The 27,004-nt window shown below is 44.9% G+C and overlaps 1 protein-coding gene across 2 annotated transcripts; it reads right to left on the bottom strand.

Annotated features, from left to right (window-relative positions):
- Window positions 1–883: 883 nt before the first annotated feature.
- On the bottom strand, window positions 884–26,513 carry sin3aa (SIN3 transcription regulator family member Aa). 2 transcript variants are annotated; one of them, XM_086149081.1, is made up of 21 exons: window positions 26,321–26,513; window positions 22,918–23,140; window positions 19,655–19,837; window positions 18,186–18,292; window positions 16,322–16,646; window positions 15,985–16,233; window positions 14,651–14,803; window positions 14,411–14,566; window positions 14,248–14,337; window positions 14,039–14,157; window positions 13,751–13,961; window positions 12,723–12,839; window positions 12,347–12,585; window positions 10,750–10,933; window positions 10,062–10,671; window positions 6,818–6,987; window positions 6,550–6,723; window positions 6,363–6,455; window positions 5,881–5,975; window positions 5,562–5,754; window positions 884–3,009 (listed from the first exon to the last, which is right to left on the bottom strand). In XM_086149081.1, the coding sequence occupies exons 2-21, from the start codon at window positions 23,107–23,109 to the stop codon at window positions 2,779–2,781; spliced, it is 3,891 nt and encodes a 1,296-aa protein (XP_086005207.1). In that variant the 5' UTR covers window positions 23,110–23,140; window positions 26,321–26,513; the 3' UTR covers window positions 884–2,778. The 2 variants fall into 2 exon arrangements, with proteins under 2 accessions (XP_086005207.1, XP_086005208.1); XM_086149082.1 differs by having other exon boundaries at window positions 10,062–10,641.
- Between the last annotated feature and the right edge of the window lie 491 nt (window positions 26,514–27,004).

The raw sequence follows: 27,004 nt of genomic DNA, 5'->3' as shown, positions 1-27,004 counted from the left end.
TCGCTCTTCGTCTTCACGGTAATTCAATTGGTCCGATGTGACGAGGCTAAATGTTTTGGCAGCATGAAGCTCAATAGCCCCCCCCCCCCAAAAAAAAACATAAATTAGCCCCATTGTTGTTTAAAAAAAGTAGCGCCTTATAGTCCGGAAATTACGGTAAGTGCTGTCTGTTTGGTAGGGTATTAGCCTGCTGGTAGCTTGCGTCTTGTTCGGCATAGATAGCTTCTCTACACCCTGAATTGGGCTTCTAGATGTGGCACAAGGGACAGTAGCACCTTGTCCTGTGTATTCATGAAAACTGGATTCTTGGGCGCTATCGCAAAATGACTTAACAACACCTTAAGAGGCGAACGGGAAAAGAGTACGATTCCAAAGTTGTCCCCGGTGAACTCTTACTTGTATCACGTTCAGGTCGGTATCCTCAGTAAGGAAGGAACAAGGGCGCCCTCTACAGGACACCGGGGGGAACCACACCGTACATGTAAACCCCCAAAACAACCCATTCTGGATTTACCTTCAAGACCAAAGCCTCTGTCAACAAATGGAAAAAACAGGGCAATTTTTCTGAAAATACATTTGTAGATTTTATGTGAATAAAACTTTTTTTTCATGCTAGCTGACATGTTATAAAAGCTCAGCGGCCGTGAATCCAAATTACCCTTCACCTCCCCTCCTAAGGAGATGCCCGAAACAGAATAATGATTTGGAATTTCAAGTCTTTTGAATACTTATAAAAATGAATTTTATTTCTTGACGACTTCCTGTTAAACCTGAAGTCTTAAGCGTCTCCTGCCTGTCAACGGCAACAGGCCACTTTAAGAGATCTGAATGTAAAACATACAGAAACGTGAAAGGGTGAAATAAATACTCAACTCGGTGAATGTCCGTAGGCTACAAATGTTTTTTTTTTTTTTTTTTTTATTATTACTTTAAATAATGTCTAAATAAAGGGACTAAAGACATGCTCGTGTTGTGACTTCTTCTTCCGTTATCAAAAATATGGTTGGGGAAGGAGAGATAAAGGGGGGGGGGTCGCAGAAGAAATCTATCCAGGGGAGGTAAAGCGTGCTTCACAAGGCGGAACCGTTGTGGGTCGGATTTTTTAACCCCCCCAAAAAAAAAAGAAAAAAAAAAAAAAATCTCATTTAAAAACAGAAAAAAAAAAAAAAAAAACCTGGATACATTTCTACTTTTTTTTCCAACATTTTTTTAACTACAGAAATGAAAAAAAAATTAAAAAAAAAGACGTAAAAGAGCACACAAAGGGTGGGCGGAAGGGGTCGAGGGGGATAGCTAAGGTTTTATATTTAACTCCCTTTGGTAAAAACTGTAATAAATGGTCTTGCATTTGTTTGTTTTGTTTTTTTGTTTTTTTTTTGTCATATACATACTAACTTTAGCCGTTTACCCACTAAAGTCCACGGTGAGTTTTGGAAAGTGTTACTAGCACAACAAACGACGGATCCGTCATAAAAAGTCTGGAGGGTATGTACAGTGTATTTACAAGGCGAGCGCCGCGTGGACAGTCTCCCGTGTGTGTTTACGTGTGTGTGTGTGTGTGTGAGGCTGGTGTATTTGGTGGAGGGCAACGTTTTTTTTTTTTGTTTTGTTTTTTAAAAAAAAAAAAAAAAAGAAAAAAAAAAGGGGGGGGGGGTCGTCTCCCCGGGCGGCGAGGATCAGCTGTGTGTTAATAGAACTATATATAATATATATACACAACACATACACTGGAATACATGTCAATATCTGACATTAACAAGCTGTACAATTTTACAGGCTGAGACCAAACAGTGTTGTGAGGCTTTTTTTTTTTTTCCATAAAGATGCAATCGTGCTCTTTTTTTTTTTTTTGTTTGTTTATTTATTCTTATTTTTTTTAATTTTTCCTTTTTTTTTTTTTTATTTTTTTTTTTAAATCTAACCCGACAATACTGCTTGGGAACTCAGGCACGGATTCTAATAATGCTGCCGCGTGTTCTGGGGGGGAGGGGAGGAAGGAAAAAATAAAAAATAACAAAAAAAATAAAATAAAAATAAAAATAAAAAAACGTCCTTGCACGTACGCGATTGCGATTTGGCCTCGAAGACGCGGGATGGAGGAGGAAGGGTTTTTTTTTTTTTTAACGTCTGAACCGGATCTCGACTCCCCCTTGAGCTCCCGCCAGACCAAACCCTCATTTCTCTGCCTAAATAAGTGCACTTGTCCACCATGTTGTTTCTTTGTTTTTTTTTTAATTCTCTTTTCTTGATGCCGTTTTTAAAAACGGCGTGATCAAGAAATCCCTGTGTGATTGTTTCGTTACCGTTTTTTTTTTTTTTTTTTTTTTTTTTTTCGCGATGCCGCTCTGATGGCTTCAGGCGAGACAGAAGCCTGGATGTGTTAAAAAATACAAAAAGCACCGCAATATCTTTCCTTCTCGCTTCGCTTACGGGCTCGTGTTAGAAGTTTTGTATGTGTGTGTGCATGTGTGTGTGTGTGTGTGTGAGACGCGGCTCAGGATGCTGGTGAGAGCTCAAGGTCTGCGACTGGAAAATAAAAAATAAAAAAAATAATAACACCGTTTCCCAAGTTTTTGGCACCAAAAGGCCCTGTGAAAAAAAAAAAACAAACAAAAAAAAAAAAATGGGCCCAGCTAAAAACGCTGGTAAAAATCGCTAATTCTGCCGCCGCGGGCGCAACGTGGACGCTAACTAGCTTAGCCGCGCTCCCGTGTCGGCCTTAAAAACACATTAATAAGCCCAACCTCTCTCCCGACTTTCTCCCCGTCTTCTGGTGGCTCACGGCGCCTTGCCGGACGGCCCGTATTTCACGCGGTACTTGTTGATGTCCATGAAGTGGAGGACCTCCGGCTGGCGGCTGGTGCTGCAGGGCAATAGTCCGTCGCGCCCCTCGCCCATCAGCCACTTGTCCGTCTCGGCGCTCATGTCGCCGCTGACGTGCTCCTTGACCCACGCTTCCACCCACGCCTGGAAGCGCTTGTGCAGCCGCGTGCTAACCCGCTCGTGGGACTGCGAGGGGGGAAGAAGAGGTAGAAGACCGGTTATTAGCGGCGACGCTCGCCGAGGATACGACCTCGGAGGGTTCCCTCTGGCGACCGGAGGGAACTCGTATGCTAACGTCTGAGCGGTCGCTTCCTGGTTACCGGGGGGTGTTTTGGAGCGATAACGATAACAAACCGAGGTGTTTCTCGGTGTCACGTGAGCTAATGGTTGTATGTCTCGTTAGTTGTCTAAGTGAAAGGTGAACGGCTGGATGTCTGTATAAAGACTTTTATTTGTATTTCTTATTCGCCCTTTTTCTCTTTTTTTTTTACTGTTTTTACAATTTTTCTACTATAATTGTTAGATTTTTCTTGTAACTCAGACGCAACAATTTCCTTCGGTCGGGATAAATAAAGTTGTTCTTATTCTTATTATTCTTAACACTAGTGTTGTCTTGCGGGTCAAAAGTGACACCTTAACCTTAACCAAAAAGACACTTTAACTATTTTTTTCCAACTTGAAATTTTATGACTTTTTCTAAAGAGACCCCATAATTAGAAAAAGTGATACTTCTTTCTTTGTTTATGTTTCCATGTGGGCTGTACACCACTAGGGTACAAAGATTGTCTTATGGGTCATTTTTGACCCATAGGACAAGGAGAGTAAACAATGTTAAGATCGCACGAGGGTTAAAGAGTGCACGAGTAAAAGTTGTATGTGTCCATATGTGAGAATGAATGGTGGTGTCAAATAAAGGAGCGAATGTTGTATGTCTTTGACACATGACTTGTTGTATGTCTCTTAATGTCATGCCAATTAGGGGGCGAATGTTGTAGGTCTCTATCTTCTTTAGGGGTCGCCACAGTGAATCCACCTTCTCCATCGAACCATCTGACTTGTGAATGAGGGAGCAAAACTTGTATGTCTCTGTATGACGTGTGAATGGTTGCATGTCTCTTAATGTCGTTTGAATTAGGGGGCGAATGTTGTATGTTTCTATATGACTTGTGAATGAGGGAGCAAAAGTTGTATGACTGTATTGTTTGTTTGTTTAGAAGTTTATTAGGACAGTGTACAATTACATTAAGCACAGAGGCAGAGATGTTTGTACCAGATTGTAGCTCATAGCTAATTTCCATCTGTAGTCCTGTGTGACTGTATGACGTGTGAATGGTTGTATGTCTCTTAATGTCATGAGAATTAGGGGGCGAATGTTGTATGTCTCTATATGACTTGTGAATGAGGGAGCAAACCTTGTATGACTCTGTATGACGTGTGAATGGTTGTATGTCTCTTAATGTCATTTAAATAAGGGAGTGAATGTTGTATGTCTCTTTGACGCCTGAATTAGTGACTGAATGGCTGGACTTAATATCATGAAAATTTGGGGGCAAATGTATGTCTATCTCTTCTATTATCTTCTTTTCCTTTTGGCTTTTCCCTTCAACCTTTTCCATCTAACCCTATTCTCTGCATCCTCTATCACACCAACTACCTTCATATCCTCTCTCATGACGTCCATCAATCTTCTCTTCGGTGTTCCTCCACACCTCCAATTACAGCATCCGTCTACCAATATATGCACTAGCCCTCCTCTGTCCGTGACCCAACCATCTCTGACCTTCTCTCCAAAACATATTACATGTGCCGATCCTATCCATCCTGGTCACTCCCATAGAGAACAACCTCCATCGAACCATCTGACTTGTGAATGAGGGAGCAAAACTTGTATGTCTCTGTATGACGTGTGAATGTTGTATGTCTCTTAATATTGCACCAATTAGGGGGCAAATGTTGTATGTCTCCATCTGACTTGTGAATGAGGGAGCAAAACTTCATCTTTTGGTTGTTGTCACTGTTTCTGGACCGTACAGCATGCCGAGTCTCACCACTGTCCTGGCCACCTTTCCTTTCATTCTGTCCCGTCGGACCCCTGACATGTCTCTCCACCTGTTCCAACTTGCTTGAACCCGTTTCTTTGTGTGCCTCCCTGTGATCTAATTACAATCCTAGACTGTGGTTTGTTCAGTCATGGAGGTTTTTCAGATCTTCTCTGCACCAGAGTAGAACTTAAAACCCCTCTGCTCGTCTGTAAAGTCCCAAACGGTGCCATCGTATCTCAAAGAACCCTCAGAGCCACTAAGCCGGATCCCTGGGTTCTCAGGACGCTGGGCTACTTGTGGCCCCTTGAGGTTGAGGGCAGAGCAGGGGTCTGAGCGTTAGGCTACCGGCCTCCTCTTCTGTGGAACCGTCTTCCAATCTCCATCCGGGAGGCAGACATCCGCTCTTTGCTCGAGAACAGGCTTTCTTTCTACAGTTAGCACTAGCCTAGCCCCTAGTTATTTTGCCATCGGCTAACTCTGCGAAGAGACGGCAGCTGTTAGCATGTAGCTGTTAGCACAACTGTTATTTGTAAGATAAGCTGTGCCTGTCCCTCCCTTCCTTATACCCTTCTCTGCTTCTATCACGCTCTTGCTGTTCATCTCGGTCCTTCTCCCCTCCTGCCTCTATTTTCTTTTTCTAACCCCAAGCGGCCGACAACCGTCCCAAACTTCACAAAGTGCGTACAGATCACCTACCTGGTGGGCTCGCATCAGGGCGGTGCGTCGGTACATGTAATCCTCCGACTTGAAGACGTACACCATCTTGTACGAGTTGAGCTTGAACATGCACTCCATCTTCTCCTTGTCCAGGCTCTTCTTGGCGCCCTCACAGGCCTCCTTGTCCAGCTGCTCCCTGCCCTTCTGGTACTTCCTGATCCGCCTGAGGTTCCTGGTAACGATCCAAAAAGTGGTTTGCGCTCGATGTGGCGAGAAATACAATTCCATCGACAAACTGTAGGTCAGCAGGTTAGTGCCCTCAGAGGCCTCACAGTCAACTCAGTGAACTTAGGCTTACCTGGGGAGAAAGACCGGCTTCTGGGCGAGGTGTTCCCTCAGCTCGGGGGTGGTGGAATCCGGGTTCAGGTAGCGGCCGACGTAGTCAGACCAACGCTGCCGACGCAAGGATGACATTGAGTTTGATTTGGAATTCATTTGTGGGTTCCAGAATCCCGTTGGAGCATTTAGGCAGCCAACACTTGGATTTGTTACCATCGTCGCTAGGCTACCTGCCAGTTTTCAGAGGCAACCAACGGAGTAGGGATTAACAATTACCAGTTTGTTTTACGACTATTTAAGCTAATACTACATGATGTGTTAGCATGAAACTGCGAGAGCTCCGCTCGTGGCAGAAGGCCGCCCATACTGAACTGGGATCTGCCTGGCGTTTCTGCACCTTCTGCAAAAGGCAGTGTTTCCCCGCCGTCGTCTACGAGCCCCGTGATGGCACATTCCGAATAACACCGAAATGAAACGACGAGATTTTTGCGAGTCCCTCACCTCGGCCTCCATGGGCTCGTCGGAGTTCTCCTCCTCGGTGTCGAGCAGCTCCACGGTGAGCTGCACCTGGCCTCTGCTGCGCTGGAACATCACCTGGGGACACGGCAGAGTCGCTCATCCAGGGTGTCCTGGAAATCTAACGGCCGATCGGTAGTCCCGAAGTGGGTTTGTAGCACGACGGCGCTACCTTGAAGCAGTTCTCGTCCGCCATGAGCTGCTCGGCTTTCCGCTGGTAAGCCGACTCGGCGGGGCACCTCGACAACTGCGTGGCCGTCGTCCCGCCGCTAGCGCCGTTAGCGCTCTCTGCCAAGTAGAGGTCCGTCACCTGGACGCAGATCTCATCGCTTACGATGTGCTGGAGCTGTAAGGAAGGCAAATTCGAGAGTACGTGAGTCCCTCGGACGCAATAACGAAGGATTATCGTATCGGTTTCTAAAAGTTCGGGGGTTGTTCACCTGCCGGACGATGCTCTGTATGAGCTTGTCCATGGTGAACGCGATGTAAGCGTGAATGGTGAACATTTCCCTCAGCGAGTCCTCGTACTGCGAGGCCTCCATGTTGCCGTCCAGCAGGTTTCGGACCATTTCAAGGAACGCCGAGTAATAGTCTTCCACCTCGATGTCCACTGGGGAAGACAAACACACACACACACACACACACACACACCGGGAATCACAAGGCGTCCGCACATCTGCCAACCGAAGTTTCATTTATTTGGAACGGACAATTAGCGCAATATTGCACAATTTTGTAATTAAAGTAATTCATCTATAGTTAATATATCAATATATATATCTACAAATTTTCATTTTCATAATTATCCTTTTTTTTTTAAATATTTATTTTACATTTATTTATTTATTTGTTTGTTCGTTTGTTTATTTATTTATCGTAATTTCCGGACGATAAGCCGCCACTTTTTTCACGTAAACAACGCTGCGGCTAATATATGGGCTTTTTTGGGTTGGGGGGACGCTAGCGAGATGCTAACTAGCTTCACGCTGCAAAAACACTTATCGTCACACATTGGACGAAATCCGGAAATTCTGAGTCCGTTCAACTCCGACACCGAAGAAGACGACTTTGACGGTTTTAGCGCGCAGGAGGAAGCTCGAGATAGCGATCGGCTAGCAGGTGCGGCTTATATTGAGGTGCGCCCAATAGTCCGGAAATTACGGTAATTAATTCAATTTCCTTTTTACTTTACTCTTGATGTTCCCATGTTTACAACTTTGATACCCCATGTGCCCCCCAAGTGCCCCTTTGGGAACAAAATAAAGTTTTTCTGATTCTGATTCTCCCCAATCTTCTCTATCGATCTTATTTTTGTAAAATAAAACGTCACCAAAACAGATAGATTTGCAAAGCTCTTACGACGCAAACTGGAGAATACTCGACTCCCGATCTCTGCAGTCAATAAAAACTGGACTCCGAGGAGTTAAGGGTGCATCGACTCTGGGTTCGCGAAACAAACACTACAGTGTTCTGGACGCCTCGGGCGAAAACACGATGTGGGCGACCGCCAAAGTGCACGAGGCCGACACGGCTGGTGTGTGTGTGACTCCGGTTATTGATAAAGCTCGGAGGGTAACCTGATAGTCTGGACAGATCTGCCGCTAGAGGGGAGCTACAGAGAATCTGACAGTGATTCTGTTATCTTTTTGGGAACTGATGTAGGTGCAAGATACTTCTCGCAGACTGTGCCGTTATTTTAAAAACTATTGCGGTCGGATATTTTGTGCAACTTGCGAACAGGATGGACGGAACGAAGAGGTGCCATCTTTTGGCCTTCGACGCCAGAGGGGTTTCCAGGGCTCGCAAGGGAACATTTTGGAGTTCGCTAGCGGCTAACGGCGTTCTTCACGCGGGCGAAGCGGTGCAAGAAAAAACACTTCAAGCCATCTGATAGTCCATGGTTATTATTACCGCCGTGCAGAACACGAACCCTACGGCAGCTCGTTCTTCCCCTTCTCCTTCGTTTGAACTCGAGGCGCCTGTCGCGGTCCAGACCCTGGACCCCTTCCAGCGCAAGGGTACGACCCCGGACAAGTTGTTTGAGCTGCCTTCGAAGAGCCTTTGCGTCTGAATCCTCGCCGAACGTCGAGGTATCGATCCAGGACGGAAGAGGCTGGCTTCGGAACCACCTGACTGGGAGGTCGTACGTTGACTAAGGAGGTGAATTTGCGCCGTGACCGAGCTTGTGACTCGGTATGAAAATTGAATTTCCCCGTTTAGATGAAGTGAAAAGCTGTTCCGGCCCCCAGGTTTAGTTCCATGTTTTTCTTTTCTTTTCTTTTAGGCTTTTCCCTTCAGGGGTCACCACAGACAATCCAACTTCTCCATCTAACCCTATTCTCTCTCACAATGTCCATCAATCTTCTCTTCGGTCGTCCTCTAGACCTCCAATTCCGGAATTCGTCTACCAACATATTCACTTTCCCTCCTCTGTCCTTGACCCAACCATCTCTGACCTTCTCCATGCCGTCCCTTCCTGATCCTATCTATCCCGGTCACTCCCAAAGAGAACCATAGCGTTTTCATCTCTGCTACCTCTTGCTCCGGTGTGGTTATATGGTTTTAAATAAGAAAAATGTACTTTGAAAGAGTACCGCTCCATTCACCGCTCTGTCGCTTACCGTGTTTTCACCACTATAAGGCGCGCATAAAAGTCTTAGATTTTCTTCAAAATGTGCGGCGCGCCTTGTGTGTGTTGTTATAAGGTGGACGTAGTAGAGACACCATGAGAACGTTAAAGGGGGAAGTGTGGGCGTTGATTGGGTATAAAAGAATGGGTGTGTGCGTTATGCAGACCATCTTTGTTTTAACAACCCTGAAAACATCGCCGACAAACACAGCCAGCCTACCCACATGCTAACATGGACGAGGTGCCGCTAACTTTCAACATCCCAGTGAGTCACACTGTGGAGAAGAAGGGGACCGGCATGGTAGCGATACGCACAACGGGGCACAAAAAGTCTTCTTGGAGACCACAGTTTCCCCAAGTGATGGAAGGCAGCGATTGGATTGTAGACGCTCACGCTGACGTGCTAACGTAAAGCTGGAACAACAGTGCTAACGTGTCCGCTAGCACTGTTGTTCCAGCTTTCGCAAAAGCCGGCATCATTTCCGAGGAGCTGCTCGGCACGGAAAGTGACTGAAGGTGAAGAAAGTGAACCCGGCATGTTGGATGGAGATTTAGCGCAGCTGTTCAAATCAGAAACAGAGGATGAGGACTTCCGTGGGTTCGACTGATGACGATTACCGGTAAAAAAATGTCAATACCAAACTCAGTTTAGCTCCCGCTCTATTTTCAAATACCCACACTTGTATGCTTGTGTGTGTGTTGTTGTTGTAAGGCGGACGTAGTAGAGGACACCATGAGAACGTTAAAGGGGGCGCGCCTTATAATCAGGTGCGCCTTATATGTGAGTTAAATACAATAATGGCACCCGTAACTGAGACTGCGCCTTTTAGTACAGTGCGCCTTATAGTCGTGAAAATATGGTAACTTACTTGCTACACACTTCATGCTACACTGTGTTGCTAAACGTCACTTGCAATTTATGGCTAACGTTCATTTAGCGACGGAGCGAATCGGAATTTCAAACCGTCCCCTGACGGCTTGCTTGTTGGTTAACGTTCGAATCCCCGCGAACGTCTCTCGGCGAAAGAAACGCGCGCCTTGCGGTCGCTACTCACTGGGCTCCTTCAGCCTGAGCTGGACGGCCGGATTGTCGTTCTTCTCCTTCTTGAGTCCCAGCACCTCCCGCTCCCAGTCCCGTTCCCGGACGTCCTCCTCGATCTGCCGCTCGGCCTGCCCGTACAGCCGCAGCAGCCGCGAGCACAGCGTGTGGTGCAGGCGCAGGAAGATGTACCAGTTGTTGTTGACGTAGAAGAGGTTGTAGGCGTCGTCGCAGCCGCGCAGCTTCTGCGCCGCCGCCGCGTTGCCGAACAGCAGCTTGGACTTGGAGGGACTCCCGGCGCCGGGGATCCCGTTGTGCTTTTTGGAGGCGCCCTCCTCCAGGTCCATCTCCTCCTCCTCCTCCTCTTCCTCCACGTCCGACAGCTCGCCGCGCTGCGCGAACAGCATGTCCGGGACGAAGTGGTAGATGATCTGCTTGATCTTGTACTTGTCGTCCTTCTGGATGGCGGTCTGGCGCTTGACGTGGTGGATGATGAGGGCCGCCGCGTCCTCCAGGATCTGGCTGTCTTCGTACACCAGCGTCAGGTGGGGGCCGGAAGGCGTGGCGGCGTTGTCCTCGGAGGCCTGCTCCTGGCGCTGCGAGGCGGGAACCAACCAATGACAGCGCTTAGAGAAAAAAAGAAAAACTCATTCCCGACTTTTTTTTTTTTTTTTTTTGGACTTTCGATCCCCGTGGGCGCTCACTTCGTCGTAGATGCTTTCGATTTCGTTCAGCAGCGACTTGGATCGAAGCACTTTGGTGTCGTTCTGCTTGAAGTTGATCCCCTGATGGTCCAGGGACTTGAGGTAATACTTCTCGTTCTGCTCCCGCCAGATCTTGTTGAAGCCGCGCTGGGCTTCCCGCCACTCCTCCTCCTTGGTCTTTAGCCTTTAGCGCAGATGTGAAATAAATTACCGTCAATTCTGGACTATAAGACGCTACTTTTTGAACAACGGCGCGGCTAAAAATAACAACATAAATCCTATTTATTAGTGTTATGTTTTACTCGGAACTCTGGCACAACAAATTTCCTTCGGGATAAATAAAGTTGTTCTTATTCTTATAAATATATGTTTACATATTTTAGCTGCATTTATCTCTGAGCCGCAGGTGTCCATGTTGTGAGATGATATATTTACACAGAAACATTTTTTTTTTTAGTTTTAATTAAATACAGACCAGTAACTGGCTTAAATGCAGAGAACTGATTTCCCCATGAGGGATTAATAAAAGAAAAAAGTCGTTCTTTAAGCCATCATTTTTTTATTTATGGATGTCTTTTGCTATTTTGCTTCATTGTCGTCTCATCGTCTCTCTATTTATATTTATATTCCTATTTATTGATGCTATAACTGTTACGCTGCAGTGACAAAATAATAATAATAATAATCAATAAAGCTCATCTTATATTATTACTGTATCATGTCAGCTGTTAGCAAAAGTCAGCTTTATCGTCAATTTCTCCACATGTGCTGGACATCCAGAGGAACGGAGAAGATTTTCACCATCCAACGGTGACGTGGAATTAGCAAAACAATAATAATAATAATAATAATAGTAATACTAACAATAATAACAGTAATAACAACAATAATAATAATGACAATAATAATAATAATAATAGTAATAATAACAATAATAATAATGATAATAATAATAATAATAATAATACTAACAATAATAACAGTAATAACAACAATAATAATAATGACAATAATAATAATAATAATAGTAACAATAACAATAATAATAATAATAATAATAATAATAATAATAATGACAATTTCTTATTCTTCCTCCTTTCCACTATTGTCTATTATTGTTATGTTTTTACTTGAAACTCTGGCACAACAATTTCCTTCGGGATTGATAAAGTTGTTCTCATCTCATCTCATCTCATCTCATAATAATAATAATAATAATAATAATAATTGAGTGCAAATTAGCAGTAAAGTGCATCGTTACATTAAACAGTAAACATTAAACTATGAGGTGTGGCGTATAAAGTGCACGCGGCTACAAGCTAATACTTGACGGCATGAGAGGGTTTTTTTTGGACAGTTTTGTGCAAATGTAAGTATATATACTACCATAATGGGAAACGGTATGCTTGCAGGATGACGGTTTCCTCTGCAGCATGTAGCTTTTAACCCTCCTGCCATTATCAGCAGATCTTTGGTTGCTCCTCCGTCTACCACACTTGCGCTTTCTATCTCGCTCTTCCCTCCCAACCCGTCCTCGGCAGCCGCGCTTTTAGTCACAAATAAAATAAATCTACCCGCTCCCGTATCCCACGCCTACCTCTTTAAGACGATGGGGACGGAAACGGCTGGGTTTTTCTTGAGGCCGTCGATGATGTCCGGGGCCTTGTCGCCGTATATCCTCTGGATGGCTTTCCGGTGCAGGACCTCGGAGGAGCCCCCCAGCGTGTTGTCCAGGCGGAACTTGGCCTGCTCCTCGGCGGACATGCGGGACAGCTTCCGCTGCACCGTCTCCAGCGCCCTGATGGTCGCCAGGTTGGTTTCCAGCACCACGTCCAACTGCGAGGACGAAAGGACATGACCCCGTTAGCATGACCCCAACGTCACCGTCCAGGGTGAAGAGGTGGAGTTAGTGGACTCCTACAAGTACCTTTGGGTCCACCTTAACAATCGACTGGCTTAATGGCGTGGCTCACCTCGAACCGTTCGTCCTCGCAGCGGTAGATGTGCTCCTCGTACTGGGTCTTCTTGGAGCTCACGAACGTGGAGTCCTCGGACCAGGACGGGAAGGAGACCCAGGTGTCGTTCAAGACCTGAAAGAAGAAGCGTGGTCCGTGTTAGCTCTTGAAAGAGATGCAGAGAAGAAGAAGAAGAAGAAGAAGAAGATGAAGATGAGGAGGAGGAGGGGGGGCGGAGGAGAAGACAAAGAAGAAGAAGAAGAACGAGAAGAACAAGAAGAAGATGAGGAGGAGCAGAAGGAGGAGCAGTAGGAGGAGCAGAAGAAGAAGAAGAAGAAGAAGAAGAAGAAGAAGAAGAAGAAGAAGAAGAAGAAGATGAGGAGGAGGAGGGGGGCGGAGGAGAAGACAAAGAAGAAGAAGAAGAATGAGAAGAACAAGAAGAAGATGAGGAGAAGCAGAAGGAGGAGCAGTAGGAGGAGCAGAAGGAGGAGCAGAAGAAGAAGAAGAAGAAGAAGAAGAAGAAGAAGAAGAAGAAGAAGAAGAAGGAGGAAGAGCAGAAGAAGAAGGAGGAGAAGCAGAAGGAGGAGCAGAAGAAGAAGAAGAAGAAGGAGAAGGGGGAAGAGCAGAAGAAGAAGAAGAAGGAGGAAGAGCAGAAGAAGAAGGAGCAGAAGGAGGAGCAGAAGAAGAAGAAGAAGAAGAAGGAAGAGCAGAAGAAGAAGAAGAAGGAGAAGGAGGAAGAGCAGAAGAAGAAGAAGGAGGAGGAGGAGGAGCGGAAGAAGAAGAAGAAGAAGAAGAAGGAGGAGCAGAAGAAGGACCAGAAGAAGAAGAAGAAGAAGAAGAAGAAGAAGAAGAAGAAGAAGAAGAAGGAGAAAGAGAAGGAGGAGGAGCAGAAGAAGAAGAAGAAGAAGGAGAAGGAGGAGGAGCAGAAGAAGAAGAGGGAGCAGAAGAAGAAGAAGAAGAAGAAGAAGAAGGAGAAGGAGAGGAGGAGCAGAAGAAGAAGAAGAAGAAGAAGCAGCAGCTTCTGGTATCTGGAAAGAAGCCCTCACCTCTTTGCAAAGCGGCGTCCTTCCGGTGCACTTTGGCTGCTGGTAGCTCTTGGGCAGCGCCCTGTAGCTGGACCCCAGCCTCTTGCAGGAGGCGTAGTCGATCTCCATGGCGATGCCCTCCGTGGCCCTCTCCTTGGGGTACGTCTCGATGTGGGACATCTCCCGGTAGCCCAGGAAGTTCTTGAACCAGTTGAACAGCTCGGGGAACTTCCTGTGAGGACCAAGCGAAAGATTTAGGCGCTAAGAAACATACATGTGGATACCGCATGCGTCTTAATCGTCACTCACCCCAGGAAGGGCAGCACCAGCTGCACCAGCTCGGCCCTGGAGATCACCTCCTGGTTGAAGATGACCAGACACCGCAGGAAGTTGTCGTAGGCCTCCGCGCTTCGTAAGGCTTTGCGAACCTGCGCGCAAAAGAGAGGGGTAACTTTAGGGGACCGAAAGGGCGAGGAGGGGGTTGGTAAGCAGAGGGGCGGCTGCAAGAGGCGACTCGCCTTCTCGAAGAACAGGGATTCCGTGCCGATGCCGTGCTTGCTGGCTTCCGCCACCGAGGAGTCTTTCAGATTCAGGAGTTTGGGCTTCTTCTGCGGAAGGTACCGGCAAGTGAGCGCTTGAGAACCGACAAGGCGCGACGGTGAGGCGGTGACGAGGAGATACCTTGACGGTCGGTTGTACCCCCGGAGCCGGATGCCGACGGATCTGGCAGCCGTTCTGATTGGGTCTCTGCTTGTTGTTGAGCTGCAGCTTCTTGGCCGTGCCGCCGTGGTCGTTCCTTACGGACTCCGCCTTTTCCGCCGTGGTCTTGTTCAACAGCTGGAAAAGGAAAAAGCGCGACGCTGAGCGACCTCGGTGAAAGCGAGCCGAGGGGTCGTCTCGGAGGGGTTGCGGCGGACTCACCACCGAACTGTTGGCGTCGGGGAGAAACTGCCCGAACTCCGAGAGCAGGTCTTCCTGGTTTTTGAAGAGCTGGGCCACCTGAGCGTACACCTCCTGCTCCGTCAGGGCCGGAGTGTAGTTTCCTCCCGCCTCCTTGGCATTACGCTGCTCTTTCTGTGCGCACAGGATTACATACATTGCTACGTCAAGACTTCAACACGTTAAAACGGTCCAAATATTAGCTAGCGGGACATTAGCGGCTAGCCCCGCTCAAGGAACAGGTTCTTCGGCTCCAAACGTCACGCTAAAAAAGAAAGAACCGCCATAAAGAAGAGGAAGAGGAAGAGGACATGGACCTTCATGATGGTCAGATTATTATTCTCCCTGCGCTGCCATGTGAACCCCGTTAGCCGTTAGCTAACGCTGGTGATATTTTGGTGAAAATGTTGATGTTCTTGAGGTATCCGCTAACGGGCGTAGCTTATGAGTTCCACCAATCAGCAAGCACCGACATCACGAGTTGCTATGGAACCGTGAAAAAAGGCTCTTCCTGGTTCCTACGCTGTCCGAAAATACGAATTAAAAAAAAAAAAGTTCCTTAACAGGTTCTCGGAACCACGAAAAAGTTGCGAAAGTGGCTGCTGTTAGCCAGCAGATATTAGCCACAGCGACACCCCAAGCAGGAGGGCGCCTCCTCATATGATAGATGTTTAAATTGCAGCAGTGTGTGTGTGTGTGTGTGTGAGAGTGTGTATCGTTTGGGATTATATGTTTCATACTTGCATATTAAGCTAATTGGCTAGCACTTCTGATCTGGGGTTATGATTGGTTGCAAAGTATTCCATGCAGTAGCAGGAGTTGTTGCAGATGCAAAGATACAAATTTCATTCATTCCAGAAGTGGGTTCCTATCTTGATTTTTTTTTTTTGTATCTTAAATCAATTTTCCCCATTTAAAATAAAAAATAAAAAAATAAAAATTAATTCTTCACCCCTCCCACCAAAAGGTACATATCATGGATCCGTTATATTCAAGTGAGATATCGGGTCACATGTTCACCGCGTTCGTGCGTCGCTATTATTTAATTTCCATAGAAAGCAACCTCTTTCTGGGTTCCCAGCTTGCTCTCTTCAGCCGGGTGACGATTAAAATAAGTACAAAAATATAAAATATTGCCACGCGAGAAAAGCGCTAGCTAGCAGGACAAAGCGGGTGACGGATGCGGGGGAAAAAAAGCTGCGAGGCGTTCTTCAAGGTCAGATCGGCGAGCGGCGCCGATTCAGAAGACGCGTCCGTTTTTCAGAATTTCGAGGCTAAAATTTCCCCGCGGCGCGTTTTCGCGTTTTTAACCGAACCTGGTAGGTGTGGAGGATCTCCAGGAAGGCCTTGTAGATGTCCGGCTGACCCTGGAAGCGGTTCTTGATCTTGTTGACGTAGTTGATGGCGTGGTTGAACTCCACCGGCTGGTTGTTCTGCATGGGCGGGCCGGAGGGCGTCCCGCCGGGCGGCGGGTGGAGCTGCACGGGCGGCGAGCGCGGGGAAGGGTACGCGGGGATGGACGGGTTGCTCTGGCCGCTCGGCGTGATCGCCTGCGGCTGAAGAGGCTAAACGGGGAAAACGAAATAAACGACGGCGATCAGTTGAGATGTTTTGAACCGTCGGCCATGTTTTTTTTTTTTCCGGGCCCGTTACCTTGCTTATCTTGGCCGGGGTCGGTTGAGGGAGGAGGGGCGGAGCGCTGGTGGTGGCGGCGGCGGCGGCGGGGGGCGGCGGCGGCGGCGGCGGCGGCGGGGCGGCTTGGTGCTGGGCGGTCGCTCCCGTTATGGGGATGTTCTGGACCGAGATGCCGTGCGGCGTGATGTGATGGATCTGGCCCGGCGTCGTCACGTTGACCAGGTCGTTGGTCTGGACCTCGATCTTGTAGCCGGGCGGCAGGAAGGTGTTGAAGCCCATGATGAGGTCGGGGTGGCCTTTGAAAAGCTGCGACACTCGGCTGATCACCCCCGGGGTGTCGATGCTGCGAAAACAAACAAAATCCAAATAACGTGAGAAAACAAATATGAAGGTACTTTTTATCACCCTTTAAGAGGAATACGATCGTCGCTCTCATTCATTCTTATGTTGTAAATTCACACAAACAGGACTGTCTCAGAATATTAGAATATTGCGATAAAGTTCTTTATCTTCTGTCATGCAATTACAAAAACAAAAATGTCACACATTCTGGGTTCATTTCAGATCGACTGAAATATTGCAAGTTTTTCGTGTATTTGCAGTCGCTATGTCCTCTATTGTAAGTTGCTTTGGATAAAAGCGTCTGCTAAATGTAATGTAATGTAAAAGTTTTTTAACTATTTTAATGTTGCTGATTATGGCTTCCATCTGAAGAAAACTTTAAAAAATCAAAATATTAGAATATCATGAAAAGGTAATTTTTTGCTCTTTTAATATTCTAATTTTCTGAAATTAGAATATCTAATCATCTGGAATTTACGAAATGTTTCCTTTCAGTCAAGCAGGTTTTGCGGGACTCCCAAAAAATAAATAAAATTGTTAAAATTCAATCAAAATCACTTTTTATTCATTCATTAACTAGAATGTTTATCCTGCCTTCATTCCCACGTCACAAAGAGACGTACAACTATTCATTTTTATCCTTCTTCTTGTCCTTTTACCGTCATTTCCGACAAGCCGCTACTTTTTTGAACGCTGCGGCTTAAACGAATCTAAGCTAATTTATGCAATTACGTATTTGTGGACGTTAACGGTATGTATTTAATTTCAAAGTTAAAAAATGTTTCAATGTAAATATCTCATGTTCCACGTGGACACCTGCGGCTTATAAACAGTTGCAGCCTATATATGTACACATAGATTTATTTTGTTATTTTTAGCCTTAGCGGCTAATATTCAGGGGCAATCAATAGTCCTTAAATTACAATTATTTTCTCTCTTATTTACGTTTATATTTACGCTGCTGTAACAAACAAATTTAATCTATTATACTTAATTAATCCCTGGGAAACTCCTACTCTGAATATTATTCTATCTCTGTACGTTATGTAGAATTTATGTTAAAAGTATCTGTTTTCTTGGGCCTTTTCTCAAAGCATGTTAATGATTGTATTAAAATGAAAAAAAAAAAAATAGACAAAAATATAAACAAGTGCGGCCTATAAATTACATTACATTACATTGCATTTGGCAGATGCTTTTATCCAAAGCAACTTACAATAGAATATATATGCACACATATATTTAATTAGTTTACGAGCCGCTTTGCAATAGAAAATAAATGCACACATATATTTATTTAGTTTACGAACCGCTTTGCAATAGAAAATAAATGCACACATATATTTATTTAGTTTACGAACCGCTTTGCCACCTTGAGGTGGAATTATTAGCAAAAATAAAGACTATTTGATATCAATACACATGTAACGGCAAAGCCCTGTTTTGAAATCATCTTCTTTCCCTCTGTATTTGTAGTATTTGAGTATTTCTCACATGTTTACAAATCCCGGGTTTTATTTATCGACATTTTTTTCCTCACCTTTGAGACTTGAACTCTTTCATGATGTCCAGAAAGTCATTGTAAACCTGAGGCTGGTTTCCAAACTGCAGCTTGACCTGGTCCAGGTACGACAGAGCGTCCTCCACCTCGGGGAACAGAAAGCAGAGACGATTCACCGTTGTTTCGCTTCAGTTCATCCCCTGATGTGCTTTCGGGCTTAAAAAATAAAAACCTTAAACACTTTTTTGCATTTTCTTTTTTCCTTCTGATTTCATCTCATTTTAACTGATTTCAGGTTTACCTCAACCTCAACTCAATATCATTACAATTGTGAAAGTTATTGTGCATATATATATATATATATATATATTCTATTAAGGGTTGGGAGTCGATTAAAAATATTAATCTGGAGCTTTGTAATTAATTGATCACAATTAATCGCATTTCAATATTTGAAGTTGATGTAGAAATGAATATGCCATATCCTAAACGACATGTTTCCAGATGGTGGATCGTAGTTCTCATCATCTGATCTTCTACCGCGGAGAAGACGGCGGTCCGAGACGATCCACCTCGCCGGCGGATTGGTCGATTTATCCGACGTGGACTTGGGCGCTTTGTTTCTCGACTCGAACCCCATTGACCGGAGACGCTCTGCTAACTTTGTATTAGCGATGCCGTTGTCTTCTGCGGCCTGCGTGCTGGCCCTAGCATGTTTAGCGTTGGGATGCTAACGCTGCAAACTCCTTCCGGCGTGAATTGTTTCTACTTCTGGAAGATTTCCGATTTCCCCCCACGACCTTTCGTCACGCTATCTCACTGCGCATCTGTAATATAATAACAAGTTTTCTTGTACAAATTAAACTGCGATTAAAATGAGTTAATTAATCGAAATTAATGTTAAAGTCCCAGCCCTAAAACATACATTTAGTATGTTTATTTGATCACGGTAAATCACAAAGGAATCCCAGAGACTGTGAAAAAACCATCTTGAATGGATAATCAAATTTATACAAATAATCAGAGTCTTTAATTAAAATGCATTTTATTTTAGTTTGTTCGTTTTTAAAATGTCATTTTAAATTTGAAGATTACGTCGATCTTGTAAAATACTTTTGCGCTCTTAATAAACAACCGCAAACACCAGTAAAAGCATGACGGCGTTTTTTTTGGTTTGCTGCCCGTGGATAATTTACGTAAAATTACGATAAATTACGTTCTTTTTTTTTTTTTCGGAATTCAAAACGTTTTGTCGGGTGCAGAAATGTCATTTCGTAGAAATGTGTTTCCCTTTACGGTAAAATTCCTACTTCGCTGTCCGCAGTGCATTTGGACACATAACATGAAGGCAAAAAAAAAAAAAAAAAATTATAACGTTTAAATTTCGAAAGGGTTTTGCGGTGTTTTCTTAACAGTCCAAAAAAAAACAAAACAAAAAAAAAAAAAAAAAAAAAAAAAACGTCTCTTTTTCCGTTAGCTTTTTCCGGCGACCGACGCCGCCGACTGACCTTGAGCCTCTGGAACTGCTGCTGGCCCTGCGCCGAGGCTTGCGGGGCGGCGGCGTGGCTGTGCGCCGACATCCCCGGCGGGCCGTGGGACTGGACCGCCGGGCTGTGGTGGTGGGAGGCGGCGTGGACGGCCGGCGTGGGCGTGTGCCCGTGGCCTCCGCTGCTCTGCGCCACAGTGGGAACCTGTGGGAACGCAGACACCTGTAGCATGCAAACAGTAAACATCTAAGAAGGTGGGGAATCGGACGACTCGGACTCGGTGTTCCGACTCGGAGGTTATATTTCTGTGTTTGACCGGAAACTTCTCCTCCTTCCTTTAAAAGTCTGGACCTTCTGCATCGGGAACGTCCTCTTTATCGCCCCGTTTTGAGTATTCGGGGGGGTTTCCGGCAGAGTCGCGGAGGTGGAAATGAAAAACAAACAAACGTCCGAAGGTCTAAACCAGGGATGTCGAATGCATTTTGGTCCAATTCGGCCTAATTTGATGTCTTGGAAGCCGGAACGGGAAAATAATTACCTAAATCTGGAGTGTCAGATTCGCGGTCCTCGGGAAATATATTTTGTGCCCCCCCCCCCCCCGCCTGAAATCAAATCTTTGTTGGTGCAACCTGGGTGTTTTTTTTTTTCTCACATGCATCTGAAGGTTTTTAAACAGCGGGTTTAAAAAAAAAAAAAAAAAAAAAAACGGTTGTGGAAAAAATGAAAAAGTAACTTTGCAATGTTTTTTTTTTTTTTTTTTTTGGCTTCAAAATTTGAAAACAAAATGTTTTTTTTTTTGGGTGAAAAAATGTCGAGGGACATTGTTAAAATTATCTATTAAATTAATTAATTAAAGTACAAGACTAATTCATATTAAAAATAAATATTAAAAAATAATTGATGAAATGACAAAAATATTTTTGAGTTACAAAAGAAAATCTTGTCAGTTTGGAAAAACTTGCCACTAGAATTTATTAGAAAATTGATTGTTAGCATGTATAAGAGGATGTTAAATGTTTACAAGGCTATTCTAGTTATTAAATCAATCTTTTTAATTTTGCACGTTGTTTTTTTTTTTTTTTTGCTATGGCTTTTGTGTTTTTTTATAAAAAATAATAAAAGACAAGATCATTTTTTTCAATGTCCCTAGATGTTTTTTTTCCTCAAAAAAAAATCATTGTTTTCAAAATTTGAAGCAAAAAAATACATTGCAAAGTTACTTTTCCACTTTTTTTCCTTTCTTGGTTCTTTTTGAAACAGACTGTATAAAACCCTGAGACATGTGAGAAAAAACCCACGAGCCGCACCAAACATTGTTTAGTTTTAGTTTAGTTTTTAGTTTAAAAGTTTATCAGGATAGTGTACAAATACATTAAGCACAGAGGCAGTGATGTTTGTATCAGATTGTAGCTCATAGCTAATTTCCATCTGTAGTCCTGGGAAGACAATACAAATATAAAAAAGTACAAATAGACAATATATATAAAATCCGAGGGGCCGCAACTCTAAACTGCACGCCTGGTTTAAACTGTAAAAAAGTTGAGATTTAATTCGGTAATTTACATTGGAATTCGGTTGAAACTGCTCTTGAATTCTATGACCCTTTTCTTATCTGTTATTATCTGAAGGTGTGTTTGGACTGAGGCTCGCCGGGAATGTGAAATTTTGGGAAAAAAAAAACTTACGAGACTACGACGTAAAGCAAAATTCAAAATAAGCGGGACGTCACATGCAGCACCGCAGTACGAAATTCGCTCCCGTACGCTTGGAAGTTTACGCTTTTTATCATCGATGATCGTCAATGTCCTAATTTTGTTTATTATTGTTATGTTTTACTTGAAAGTCAGGCACAACAATTTCCTTTGGGATAAATAAAATTGTTCTTATTCTTTTTCTTATAATGGAGGCGATGGATTTTTTTTTTTTTTTTTTATAAAAAAAAAAACAAAAACAAAACAATAACAGCTGCAAACGGAAGTCCAAAAAGTAAACAAAGCAATCTTCTTCATGTAGCGTCGCGTGATGATGCACCGAATTCGTCCATTTCCGGACGACAAGCCACAACAACGACGCGGCTAATTTATGGATGTTTTTTGGGCACTTTTCGGAAAATAGTATTTCCGGTACGTATTTGAGGATGTTACAGGTGTGTATTAAAATAAAAGTAAAAAAAAAAAATGTTACCGTGTAAATATCTCATGTTACAAGTCGACACCTGCGGCTTCTAAACAAGTAGGCTCTATATGTTCACATAGATTTATTTAGTTATTTTTTTGCCGGTGCGGCTTATATTCAGGTGCACTCAATAGTCCGTAAATGACGGTAATTATTTATAGATTTATATCAATCCATCTTCTGACGCTTATCCTGAACTCAGGGTCACGGCATTATATTAATATTTATATTTATTGTTGCACTGCTGTGACAAACAAATTTCTTCCATGTCTGTACATATGTTAGGAGAATTTTTTTTTTGGGCCTTTTCTCAAAACATGTTGAGTATAATGTTTAAATTAAAAAAAAAGGAGAGAATCACATAATAAATATTTGTGGAACATATTTTGGTGAGCATCAGAAGACGATTTCTCAAAACGTCATGCTATAATAAATATTTTTTATTCTGTGTATAATAAATGATCTTTTATTTTGGAGCACTCTTGGTGTGCATTTTTTTTCCCTTTTCTCAAGCTCATATAAAAACAAACGACGGTTCACCCTTTCATTCACACGTCATAAAATAACTATTCACCTTCTCATCCAATTTTAGTCTTGCTTTTGTCTTCGTACGTTATTATATTTATATTCATGTTTTTTATTAATGTTGCGCCGCTCTGACAAATGAATTTCCCCTATGGGGGTCAATAAAGTATTTATTAGTCCGGAAATGACGAAAATTTGGGGTTGCAACCGGCGTAAGCCGGGATAAATGGAGAAAGTCAAAGAAAGTACGGGAGCTGGCGACGTCACCATGAAACGCCGTAGGTGGAGGACTCCCTCCAGCCTGTTATTCACGTCCCACGCTAAAAATGAGTAGCAATGCACGATCTGACACCCGGGGTGCAACGGAGCGGCGGGTTGTAATGTTTGTTTTGATCCGTCTTTGTTGGACAGCGAGGACATCGATCGCGCCGGATTGTAGGTCAACTGGATCGTTGAGCCCCCGACCGTGACCGATGGAAACCAAAAAGGGGGGCGGGGGGCTAAAAAGCGCTAGCCGACGCTAAGTGCTCCCTTCGAAGAAGCTCCCCGATTCATTTTTTTTTAAAATTCATCACATTTTGTACCTGGTATCCTTGGGGGACGGAGTACTGGACGCCGGTGGTGGGCTGCATGCTGTCCGACGCCGCCTCGTACGCGGCCGGCGCCGGCGCCGGGGCCGGAGCCAGCGCCCGGTGCTGAAATGTCTCTGCGTTGCCGGGGAGGCGCCGCTGCTGGGACGCAAAAACCGTTTCCTGATCCTCCAGTCGCCGCTTCATTGTGAACTCATACTCGAGGGAGCTGAGAGACCTGCGGGAGAACAGAGCGGCATATTGGGCGAATCCTCAAACCCGGGTTCGAGTTATCACGATCGATTTAGCCGCTTCCGTAAACCATTTGGCGTCTCGCGGTAACAAAAAAAATCCAAACTTACGTTTTACAGATTTGCACGACGGCGGCGCGGACGCCTGTGTTTCGGCGAGGGGGGTGAAATACTCATGGCGCCTTTGGAGAAATTTGGGAACGTGGCAAACATGGCGGCCCCGAGGGCGCGAAAAACTAGCGGCGCACGTCGCTCCGGGCCTCTGAGACGACTCGGGGAGACTTTTCAAAACATCCCCGGCGGCCATGATGATGAAGAAACACCGAGCGGCGTAAATCGGATCCTGCTTTTGAGTTGCGCTACGTCCCCGCGCTCGACCAATCCGTGTCGTTGCAACGGTTTTCTAGCGACATCACAGCTACCCAACGCCTTCCCGCTGCGTATAAATCTCTGCTTTTCCGCTGCCCTCTGTATGAAGTCATCACTTTCACTTTTAACATCCCAGGAGGGGCGGGGTCCTTGTGTGCGATCGGCTTCGTTTTGTGACATCACGGCGCGCCCCCCCCCCTTTTCATCCAGCCCCTTGCTAGCCTGAAGCTAGCATAAGTCCTTGATTTACAGGATGCGCCGAATACCGTGGCTTAGTTTCTTTAAATGCATTTTTTGAGAAATTAACTTTCCAATGAGCATTATTAATACTTGTGAAGAAAACCTTGTGAAACTCCGAGTAGGGCGTCATTGTTGGATCGATGTGATTCGTGAGACATGAGCGGGGGCCGACTTTCGCTTTTCTTGCCTTTCAAGGTTCGCTTGGCATTGATGCCGTTTCTGAAAAACTGTATTTCTCATTTCACGTGAAGTGATTGGGCGACACTATAATTGCATGTCATAATAGCTGCTAGAAACGACATAAATAAACACACGGGTGTTTGGCACGAAGGTGAAGACATCGACTAAATGTGACGATCTCCAAACCCCCAAAATCCAGAGGTCCGACGGCCACAAACCGATGGCTCGTTTGGGGCCTTGCATGGCATCGGTATGTGTGAATGCTATCAGGAGTAAAGCAAAATAAAATCCGCGACCATATCTTTATCTTGTTATTTAGACATGAAAACATTTCCTATGCTATTAAAGTAGCACTTCGTCTGGGATGGCTGAGCAAAATTAAACACTTTCACGGATAAATCAAACAAGCGCGACACCGTGAGTAGCGCTAGCACGTTGATGTGAAACGAATCGGACGACGTGCTGAATGCATGCTAACCGCAGGAGACATGGAGACTGATGGGCCGGTCGCTGAGCCAATCAGAGCCAAGGATACTGAATACCATGCTCCAATTGGTCGCCACCCTAGAAAATGCTCATTTTATCATAAACACAATTGTAATAACAAACGAATTTATACTGCAAAAGCGGTATAGAGAAAAAAAACATCATGTATGATTAAGTTAAGACAATTCATATTTCATTATATTTCTTATTCTTCCTCCTTTCTACTATTATCTATTACTGTTATGTTTTTTTTTGTACTTGAAACTCTGGCACAACAATTTCCTTCGGGATTAATAAAGTTGTTCTCATCTCATCTCATCTCTCATTAAATAAGGTAAAAAATCCACGGTACAGTGAGAGTGTGAAAGGTGGGAAGCGACTGTACATATATAGAAATATGTGTATATATATATATATATATATATATATATATATATATATATATGTAGAAATCCAATTCAGGATTCAAAGTGTTTATTGTCACATGTAGAGCGTGGAAATGTCTTTCCTTGTTCAATGGAATTCTTACTTTACTGTCCACAGTGCATTTTGGATATGTATTGACAATAAAAAGTGTAAACATTGTAAATATGAGCAACGTTGGCAGCGCAATTGCATCTCGGTGTGCAACTCAGAGCGCAAGGGTGAACAATGTACGAAGAAATTCTTACTTTGCTGTCAAAAAAAATAATAACAATAATAAACATACTCTCATAATTCCAAAGTAGCAATGCGGGGGAATTGCAAACGGTATGATCCACGTTACTTTTAATGAAAGTTTGTCAGTGAGAGTTTCAACTCGTCTTGTGTGACCTTCTCACACACACACACACACACACACACACACACACACACACACACACACACACACACACACACACACACACACACACACACACACACACACACACACACACACACACACACGGCAGCCAATCAAATAGACGCCCTACGTCATCGCTGCAACGAACAGGTGCTGGAGGGGGCGAACATGGGAGTCCACCGGGCCATTCACAACTTTCACTCGACGGGCACCAACTCCCGCGGTCTCTCCCGGTGAACGTCGTCGACGAAAACCGAGGAGAAACACCGGTGTTTTATAACGTCTCACTTATTAAAAGAAAAAAAGAAGTGTCCAAACCGAAAGCGGTTCTCGCTTTTGGTCACCGACTAATTCCTGGGTCGATAGCCGTCGCTCGGCTACGCTAGCGTTGTAGCCGAGAGCGGGGGTATACCGACGGCTCCGCTACGTGCTAGCCGCCGTTGCCTTTCTCTTTTTCTCTTTCACCCACCGTCCTCCTTCTGTTTCGGCCTAGCCATCACAAGCACCGACCTCGATTTAAACCGCGGCGGTTCCCCCCCCCCCTTTTTTTACCCCGACGCCCGCCATTTAAGAGCATGGCGCAGAGGATACGAGGGGGGGGAACCCGCTCCGTGTCAAGCAGGTAAGCAAAGTGGGGAGGGGGGGACAAAAAGTAGCCGACTCGCTTAGCCGCCAGCCTCGGTACCCAACCTTCGAGGGGTGGGGGTGCGGAGAGGTTTTGTAGTTTTTTTTTTTTAAGGTCCCGCGGAACTTGCCCTCGTCGGGCGGGTTTTTTCACCTCGACGCTGCGAATTAGCTGCTAGCTAGCTTGCTAGCTAATGTAAACAACATGAGTTGTAGCCCGACGCCGAGCGCCGTCCGGGGCTAACGGAGAGGAGGGGAAGCACATGCAGCTAACGATTCGCGATCGGTAGCCGAGGCGAGCGATTCGAAGCGAGGATTCGGTATCGATTAATTCAGGCGCCGGTAAACAAGCCTCCATTTCTCGGATAGTACACTCTAAGCGTCCGCTAATGATAGTTGTGTTGCTAACGGCGTTAGCTTCCTGAATGAATTCAGCTTAACTCACCCCTCTCCTTAACCTCGCAGGTGAAGCGTTGGTAATCCGTTATGATGTGATGTTTACCGCGGTACCTCCGGCCAGGGCGCGGGGGAAATAAATAAAGACGCCGAAGCGACGTTTGAGTAAAAGCCGATGTGTTCGTGGCGTGTGTAGGAAATAAACAAATCAACCTGTGAGCTGCAAAGTGAAAATCTTCCCCGAGAGGAAAACAATCTCCGTTCGGTTGGTTGTGTGTGAAGGCGTGGTCTGCTGATCAGACCACGCCCCCACGACGCTTACTATTGGACGATGCGCTCGGGGGAGCCACATAGGGGCGGGGCGGACGATCCGGATTGGCCGAGCGAGCTGTCAATCATGGATTTACATGCTGTTACCAAGCACACCCATTTTGAGTTGAAGCGCGACAATGCCCGACGAGGAGTCCCGACTTGTCTGCTGTGTGGAGCACCGACGTCCCACAAACACACAGAAAATGTGAAATAAACTTCATAAACATGATATCATTTGACAGCAAAGCAAAAGCAGAAAATTAAAAACGTCCGTCCCATTGCACCTATCTTCTTTAAAGTCACTTGGAACGACAGACAGCACGACCATCTGCAAAACGCCGAGTAGTTCAAATGCAGACATTACTTGTTTTTAAGTAGAAATATATGTGTATGTCGGCCTGTACAACACTGACGGACCAAA

The sequence above is a fragment of the Fistularia commersonii genome, chromosome 7 (genome assembly GCF_037954325.1).
Source record: "Fistularia commersonii isolate RoL2024-O1a breed Wild chromosome 7, RoL_Fcom_v1.0, whole genome shotgun sequence".
Lineage (NCBI taxonomy): Eukaryota > Metazoa > Chordata > Actinopteri > Syngnathiformes > Fistulariidae > Fistularia > Fistularia commersonii.
Note: the sequence above shows the minus strand (reverse complement) of the source record. Positions and strands in the feature narration are given on the sequence as shown.

Excerpts from the sequence above, each read along its gene's own strand:
- sin3aa (XM_086149081.1), bottom strand. The coding sequence starts at position 23,109 with ATGAAGCGGCGACTGGAGGATCAGGAAACGGTTTTTGCGTCCCAGCAG. Across the intron at positions 14,567-14,650 it reads CCGACGCCAACAGTTCGGTG|CTGTTGAACAAGACCACGGC; the intron begins GTGAGTCCGCCG and ends TTCCTTTTCCAG. Across the intron at positions 13,962-14,038 it reads CTGGTGCTGCCCTTCCTGGG|GAAGTTCCCCGAGCTGTTCA; the intron begins GTGAGTGACGAT and ends TGGTCCTCACAG.